The sequence below is a fragment of the Vitis riparia genome, chromosome 16 (genome assembly GCF_004353265.1).
Source record: "Vitis riparia cultivar Riparia Gloire de Montpellier isolate 1030 chromosome 16, EGFV_Vit.rip_1.0, whole genome shotgun sequence".
In the NCBI taxonomy this organism is placed as follows: domain Eukaryota; kingdom Viridiplantae; phylum Streptophyta; class Magnoliopsida; order Vitales; family Vitaceae; genus Vitis; species Vitis riparia.
Window position 1 is genome coordinate 20,747,686 of NC_048446.1, and position 8,949 is coordinate 20,756,634.

The 8,949-nt window shown below is 34.0% G+C and overlaps 1 protein-coding gene across 1 annotated transcript; it reads right to left on the bottom strand.

The window, feature by feature from the left end:
- Nucleotides 1–961: 961 nt before the first annotated feature.
- On the bottom strand, nt 962–2,642 carry LOC117934155 (3-ketoacyl-CoA synthase 6-like). The gene has a single exon (XM_034855792.1). It carries the CDS (start codon nt 2,640–2,642, stop codon nt 1,164–1,166), a length of 1,479 nt encoding a protein of 492 aa, XP_034711683.1. The 3' UTR covers nt 962–1,163.
- Nucleotides 2,643–8,949: the final 6,307 nt, after the last annotated feature.

Consider the following 8,949-nt stretch of genomic DNA (forward strand, 5'->3'; position numbering starts at 1 on the left):
CGTTGATAGACAAGCTTTTTTTTTTTTGATATCATAATTCCCTTTTTGATATTAAAATTATAATATATTTAATTTAGATATATTAAATAAGGATATAAAAAAGAAATAATGACACTGAAAGAATGAAGGAAAAAACTAGTGGATTTAATAAGGGGTACTTCACTCCATCACAGCTTAACAATGGGCTAAGCTTGGACTGTAGAGGACCTCCTAAAATGTTGCCTTTTGCAATGGAAATTTCTTATTCTTATGATCTCTCTCTCATACGACTTCCCATCTCTCTTTTCCGCTTTCCACAGATATACAATTGCACTTAATTATCTAACATCTTCCCATTCTCTCACTTTGAGATAGACACTCCTTTCATTTAAAAATAAAAAATAAAAATTAAATGGTGTTAGTATATTTGTTTTTTTTTTTTAATTTAAATTATATTATAAATAAATATACTTTATAATAAATAAACTCAATTTTAGAAATCTAACATTGCATCTTTTTTTGAGTTATTTTAATAAAAATATCTTTTTTTATATATACAAAAATAACCATTCTTTTAAATAATAATGCAAATACTTGAAATAGTTAAAGATAATTATATCAAAAATGGATTATTTTTCAAATAAAAATATAGGAAATGATAAAGTTAGGAGTATGTCATCCTTTTGAACCTATTATTTCTTTTTAAAACTCATTCCATGAAAGATAAAACGAGATGAGTATTGGGAAAAACTATCTTATTTTCACCCCTATTCCCAATCTCCATCATGCAGTCTTTTGTAATCAGCCCATGATCCAAATATTGCTAAAAGGTCTTTGCATGAGTATGTCATATCATGTCCTTCCTCTTGTTTTTATATTCCAATCACATAATCATTTTTTTGTCCTACATTTCTCTTACCTTTCTGCGAATCTAGTCTCCTTTTTTCATTTATAACCATTAAAATATTTTCACTCACAAATATATATAACATAATCAAAGATGATCGTAAATATATAAGGTGGCCGTACCAACGTGGGTGCATCCACTTATATTACATTTATTAGAATCAGAGAATTGCAGTTTGCTTAATGGGTATGTTACTAATTATTATATTCTTCATTAATTAATACCTAATCAGCACCTGTCCCACCATTTTAGAGATTGATTTGAAGAATAATCAGAATCAGAGGTCCAGGACCTGTGAGATGGACACCGGATACCTATCAATGCAGTCAAGCCAAGGCCCATCGGTTGGCGTCGTGATTGTGCGGTTGCACTTCCAAACTGCACTGTTACACTTGAATCCACTTCCGAAGGCAATCTGCCAAATCCGGTCACCTTTTTTCATCCTCCCTTTACTCTCGCTATAGTTCATCTCATACCAAATGGAAGAAGATGAAGTGTTGCCAAAGCGGTGCAGCGTCATCCTGGACGCCTCCACGTCCTTATCCGATAACTGCAGCTTCTTCTGCAGCTCATCGATCACCCCTCGCCCGCCCGCATGGATGCAGAAGTGCTCAAATGCCTGCTTGAAGTCAGGAATGTATGGCTTCCACTTAAGTTTCAATATTTTTTGGCCGATGAGTGTGAACAGGAAGAGGAGCTGCTCGGAAGCAGGCAACACAAGGGGTCCAATTGTGGTTATGTTGGACTTCAAGGCCTCCCCAGCAATCAACATCAGGTCTTTAGAGAGGGAAACCCCTTGTATCCCTTGTGTGTCTTCTTTTTCATGGATACACCGGTAAGCCTCATCATCAGCTCCCTTGTGAGTTCTAACAAGATGGAGTAATTGGTACTTGGATCGACTCCTGTCTGCTTTTCTGTTGGACAAAAGGATGGCTGCACCACCCATTCGGAACAAACAGTTTGTAAGAACCATTGATCTCTCGTTGCCGTTATAATAATTGGGAGTGGTGATCTCAGTGCTGACCACTATAGCACATGAATTGGGATGAACCTGAAGAAGTTCCCTAGCTAAATCAATTGATATAAGGCTAGCACTGCACCCCATACCAGAAAGATTGAAGCTCTTTATGTTACTCCTCAATTTGTACTTGTTAATCACCATAGCAGACAGTGATGGAGTAGGTGAAACCATACTGCAATTCACAATAAGAATATCGATGTCCTTGGTCTTAGTCCCGGTTTTCTTCAACAAATCATCAATAACAGAGAAGAGAATAAGCTCCGCTTCAGCCCTTGAAGCCTCCAAGCTGGGTGTTGGAGGAATATATAGATTTGCAGGAGCCAAACACGTCTCATCTCCTAGACCAGACCTCTGAAGAATTCGCCTTTGGAACTCAACAATCTCAGGATTATCCTTGTTGCTGAGCCTCAAGTGTTCCACGAGGGTAGCATGGGGAACGCGATATGAGGCTGGGGGCTTGAAGCAAGCATAGTCGACTAGGTAGACAGAACGAGGCTTGGACATGAAGTAGACGGTGGCCAAGAATATGATCATCAAGGAGGAGCCGAGAAATTGAAGGAGATCAAAGTGGAGAGAGCTCCCTATTTCATAGATTTGATCAGGACCCAGACTGAGGATTTTAATGAGAAAACCCATGAGAATTGGTATGAGAAAGAAGGTGAGAATGTGGTTGACAAGGTACTGGTAGCCAAGTTTAATATACTTGAGTTTCACAGAATTGTAGAGACTCGCCATTTTTAGTGTGCAGGTGACGGGTGTACTTGAGAGAGAGAGAGAGATTGGAGATATGAGCTGAAGCTGAGAAGGGGTGGGTTTTATAGGCAAGTTGAAGTGTGAAGTGAGCCTGGGAATTGTATTGAATGCACTACTCTCGGCCTCCCAACGCTCTTCTACTTGGTCCTTCGTAATTACTCAACATATCTCCCCTTGTCTTCATTTTTATTTCCCACTTTTTCCCCTTTTAGGTGTCTGACTCTCAGTTTAATGTTTTTAAATATTATTTAAAAATAATTTTATATTTAATATTTTATTTTCAATTATTTTGCAACTATTTTTTAAAAACATCTTTCAAAATAACTTTGTAAGAACTATATTTTGAAAGTACTATTTACTACTACAATGTAGAGACTTCACACTTCACCCGGATCAACTATCATTCTACTATTCTTTCATAAAAAATATTAATCCACTTCAAAATTTTCATTCATCATCACTTATGGCTTGCTGCTCGATCCACCGGCTCAACTCTCTTCGTAAATTAATTGTGATAATTATGCTGCAAACCCACCGGCTCAACTACATAGACCAGGGACTGGTAGCCAAGTGATGTACATGCTTTATGCTAGATATCGACTCCGCGTACCAACATATCAAATAATTGAATTGAAGGGGAAGCAATAAGTGGGTGGTAGGTTCTTAGTAAGAGAGGGACTTGATTCGTGGGAGGGTGAGTTGTTCAAAGTTTAAAGCGAGAATAAATCAAATTTAAGTGCACAAGTTGAAAACACCTCAAGGGAAAATTAATTCAATCACTTCAAAAGGAGTTCCTAACGGAAAAGTAATATTTAACGTTGTGTTTGCCTCTTGAAATAAATTTTTATAATAAATTTTATTTTTATGGTGAAAAGGTCTTTTTAATAGATGAAATTTATATTCATGAAAAAATATTATATTTAACCAAAGGCCCAAAATTCAGCCCAAACAATTAAAAGAAATTGGACTAGCATGCAATCTTGTAACAACATGTCTTGTACGCAAGTATGCTTCAATTAATTATATCTTCCTCGTTTCAATTCCGAATTGCGATCCATTTAAAGCATTGGATTCCTGACTTCCTAAGTTTCAAAACCATATATGATTTTCCCTAAGAAACTTAATGGATATGGTTCCGATTTTGGCTTAAATTTGATGGAAAGAGAAGACTATTTTTTTTTTTTTTTTTTTTTTTTTTTTGTGCTTTGCTAGGTGAGGTATGCCAAGAAAAAAAAAACCTATTTAACATTGTTGAGAATGTTTTCAGTTTATAATGAAACAAATTATTTCAACTTCATGCTTTCTTTTCTTTGAATCCAAAAAATATCAACTAGAGCCTTAAGTTTTATTATTTTATTTGCGTCAAACAAGTAGTTATTTTCTCATAAATTGGTAATTTTCTTATTACACAAGAGTTTCTAATTTGGAAAATAAATATTTTAAAAAATTTTCATTAGAGATAGTTTATTACTAAAAGATTATTACCAAAATACTTAGTAATTTGATTATATTCATGAAAAAAATATTGAAAAATGATTGAATTTTGTATTTATAACAAAAAGCCACATTTAATAGATGGTTTATCCATTTGAGTAGAAGTTAGAAAAACCGAAGAAAGACAGAAAAATATAATGAAAAAAATATGAAAAATAGATCTAACGAGTTCAACCATTCTCTCTAGAATCCACCCATCCAATGGCGCTGATGACTCCTTTATATCCATCTCCTCTCCTCGTCTTTTTAATTCTAAATTTCAAGATCTAGTTAAAGGTCAAACCCCACTTTCTCTTTTCACTTCCGATTCAAGGTTTTCTTTGATTTGATGTCGCTATGTTTGGTTGCTGAGAAATGTCAACAAAAAAAAAAAAAAGCGAAAAAAATTAAATCTTAATACTCTTAGAGTTTTTTGTCTTATTTGATTTGATGTCGCTCTATTTGCTTGCCGAGAAAAGTCATAGAAAAATAAGAAAAAAAATTGAATCTTAATACTCTTTGTTTTTTTCTTCATTCCTTTTTCTATGGTTTTATAGAAACCAAATAAGCTATTAGAAAAATTAGGCTAATCCAACCTATGGTAATCACCCTAGAGGGGGGGATGAATAGGGTGATGATCTCTTTTTGTAAATTTAAATTATGTGAATGCAAGAGATAATTATATGCAAATATATAATAAAACAATATAAAAACAATTGCATATAAATTAAGAGAATAGGGAAGAAAGAATACAAACACAAGATTTTTATAGTGGTTCGGCGCAACCCGGCCTACATCCACTCTCCTCTAACTTCAATCCCAAGCTTGAGGTTCCTTTATTTCAAGGTTTCCAAACCAAGCCTTCAAGTAATACAATTGGATTATGGTTCCAATCTACCCTTTTAGACTTTTGACTCCAAGCACCCTTTACAATCCTCAAGAAATACCCTACTCTTGAACAACCTCTCAAATGATACCCCACACTTAAGAATCCCTAAGTGATACCTCACACTTAGATTCTTCCTCTCAAAGATATAAAAATAATTTCACAAAATCCTAGTACAAAACTTTAGGCTTAAATGACATAAGTAAACTAGGATTGAATGGTGCACTCATAATATGCAAGTTTTAGAACAATTGTGCATTCAAAACACACTCCCAAGGTTCAAATATATTCAAGAAATGTTTAGAAAGATTAAGCTCATAAAACAATGAAGATTGGAGCCTTTTTATAGAGGAAAATGTCAAACTAGTCGTTGGGGGTTCGACCGGTAGAGTCAGGGGTCGACCGGTTGACTAGCCGTTAGCATTTAATGCTTGGCAGGTGATCATTGGATCTCAACCACCCTTTGACCGGACCTCAACCGGTTGAAGTGGGGGTCAACCGGTTGAGGTTCAACCTTGATCAGTTGAACAACTATTCTAGAAGAAAGAGAAGTTTTTTTTGCACCCCTTGACCGGTTGAGCTGGGGGTCGACCAATTGACTAGCTATTAGCATTTAATGCTTGGCAAGTGACCGTTGGACCTCGACCGCCCCTTGACCGGACCTTGACCGGTTAAGGTTCAACCTTGATCAGTTGAACAACCCTTCTAAAATAGAGATAATTTTTTTTTGCATCCCTTGACCGATTTAGCTGAAGGTCGACCGGTTCCTCATTCGGTTCAACCGGTTGAGCCGTTTTTGGCTCAACAACCAACTTTTTCAACTTAAAACCTTTTAAACAAGTTTGGAAAATATTTGACACAAGGTTTTAGTTGAAAACATGAAATCATCCAATTTTAAAGGATTTAAAAAGAAAAAACTCTTGGATGATTAGCTTGGGTCTTGAAAAACACTTTTTTTTAGATCTTCTTCTTCTTAGTGATTTCTTTTTGGTTTGATTTGTCTTTGTGATTACCACTTTGGAAATCGTCTTGCCTAATCACACTTGAAATATAATCATTAGTTTTAAACGTTGTTTTGCTATCATCAAAACCGAGATTAACCAAACCTTGGTTTTATGATCTCCTCCTTTTGATGATGACAAATCCAAGGTTGCTAAAAAGCTCCCCCTCAATATATACTCCTTTGAATTTAGAAAATATTCAAGTTTAGAAACTTCAAAGAGTATATTAAGGGTGCTCAAAATGATATAATCAAACATAAATAGCATAAAGAGCAATTTAGCAATTGACAAGATATTATTATTAAATATGATGCCTGTAATTATAACCAATAAAGCACATAACATCAATATGAATAGGATTGCTAAAACAATATTGACATTTTTTCCCAAGTTAGCAACCTATTATTACTTATCCCCATTTTTTTCATCAATAAAAATTTTCAATAAAGTATATAAGGGGAATCACATAATGTCAAAAGTTAAAAAATAAACAATAAGCATAATATAATTTCTCATGAAAATGAATCTTCCCTTTATTCATTTAAGAACATTTTCCAAATAAAAGATTGCTCAATCTTAGAGCATTCCCAATTTAAAGCAAGATTTGGAAAAGATATATGGGAAAACATATGCATTTAAAAAGATATACAACATGCATTGAATAACACTATTAGAGCATACAAGCATATGATCATTTAATTTTACCTAGGTATATAATAAAAAATCCTCTTTTTAATCCAAACCTTGGTTTAACAAATATACCAATTTTATCAATGTGATACCAAAAGTTATATTATTAACAAAAATTATACCAAGTGTTAGCAAAATGATAAAATGATATTGCAAATTAAGCTTTAGAAGGGATACCATTACCAATATTATCAATGCATTCTTTCCAAAGTAAGCATATCCTCTTTCTTGCATGGATCCCTACAAAACAAATTAAGTAACCTTTGGTACCCATATATTTTTATGTCCTAGAGGGTTAGTCTTTCTTCCCTTTGGAATTCAAAATAATTTAGAGTTTTGAAGAACATGACAAGATTTTCTTAAGGGACAATTATCACTAATGCGACCTCCTCTTCCACAAAGATTGCAAATAGTTGAAGGTGAAAACTTAGTGGCTTCCTTTACAAAATAATTCTTGAAGTATTTTTTATTTTTGGAAGGCTTGTAGCCTAGCCCCTTTTTATCAAAAATGCACTTTTGACTTGCCAAAATCATATCAAAAGTTTTTTTACCATTTGAGAATTTTTGTAGAGAGGATGTTAACCATTCATTTTTCTTTTTCAACTCCTCATTTTCCTTTTCAAAAGAGATTTTTACCTTCTCAATATTTTCAAATTTTTCCTTGAGCTCATTTTGAAGACAAGAAATCTTTTTCTTGAGAGACACATTTTTGAACCCAAGTTTTTCAAGATCAAAATATAATTCTTGAAGTATATCTTGAAACTCACTATAGTTAGAGTTGGAATTTACCTCATCTTCATGTTCCTCCAAAGCTATGAAGCACATGTCGGCATCTTCATTTGTGCATTCTTCTTCCATGGAGTCTTCATCACTTTCACTTTCACTCTCTTCCTCTTCATCATCATTTGTTGAAGCCTTAAAAGCTATACTTTTCTTATTTTATTCAACTCTTTGATGATTGTTCAATTTTATCTCATGAGTCATGAGTGACCCAATGAGTTTTTCAAGTGAGAGTTTGGTGAGATCCTTTGCTTCTTGAATAGTCGTCACTTTGTTTTCCCATTTCTTTGGTAAAGACCTTAAGATCTTCATGATTTTCTCTACTTCGGTGTAGGTCTTTCCCAAGGCTTCAAGTTCATTCCTAATCACCATGAACCTAGAAAACATCTCTACAATAGATTCAAAATCCTTCATAGAAAATAATTCATAATCATGCATAAGGATGTTGATTCTAGACTCTTTAACTTGGTTGGTTCCCTCATGAGTGATTTCTAATAGTCTCCAAATTTATTTAGCCAACTTACATTGCCAAATACGATTAACTTCATTTCTATCAATAGCACAATGTAAGATATAAATGGCTTTGGCATTTAATTGAATTTTCTTTTTATTAAGCTCATCCCATTCTTGCTTAGGTTTTGGAACCATCACTCCATTTTCTAATTTTAAAGGAATGTGAGGACCATCTTCAATGGCATCCCATAGATCAAGATTAATAGATTTTTTAAACCAAGACATTTTTCTTTTCCAATAGGAATAGCCGGTTCCCGTAAAGAATGAAGGCAGGTGGTTGAAAAACTTTCAATGTGAGATAAGCTTGATGGATTAGTCATTACCTCTTAGATGGTTAAGTCTTAAACAAGAGGCCTAGCTTTGATACCAATTGTTAGAAAAATTAGGCTAATCCAACCTATGGTAATCACCCTAGAGGGGGGATGAATAGGGTGATGATCTCTTTTTGTAAATTTAAATTATATGAATGCAAAAGATAATTATATGCAAATATATAATAAAATAATATAAAAACAATTGCATATAAATTAAGAGAATAGGGAAGAGAGAATGCAAACACAAGATTTTTATAGTGGTTTGACGCAACCCGACCTACGTCCACTCTCCTCTAGCTTCAATCCCAAGCTTGAGGTTACACTATTTCAAAGTTTCCAAACCAAGTCTTCAAGCAATACAATTGGATTATGGTTCCAATCCACCCTTTTGGACTTTTGGCTCCAAGCACCCTTTATAATCCTCAAGAGATACCCCACACTTGAGAGTCCGTAATTAATACCTCACACTTAGATTCTTCCTCTCAAAGATATACAAATAATTTCACAAAATCCTAGTACAAAACTTTAGGCTCAAATGATATAAGTAAACTAGGATTGAATGGTGCACTAATAATATGCAAGTTTTAGAACAATTGTGCATTCAAAACACACTTCCAAGGCTCAAATATATT

Bases quoted from the DNA above. Each gene is read 5' to 3' on its own strand.
- LOC117934155 (XM_034855792.1), bottom strand. From the start codon at position 2,642: ATGGCGAGTCTCTACAATTCTGTGAAACTCAAGTATATTAAACTTGGC.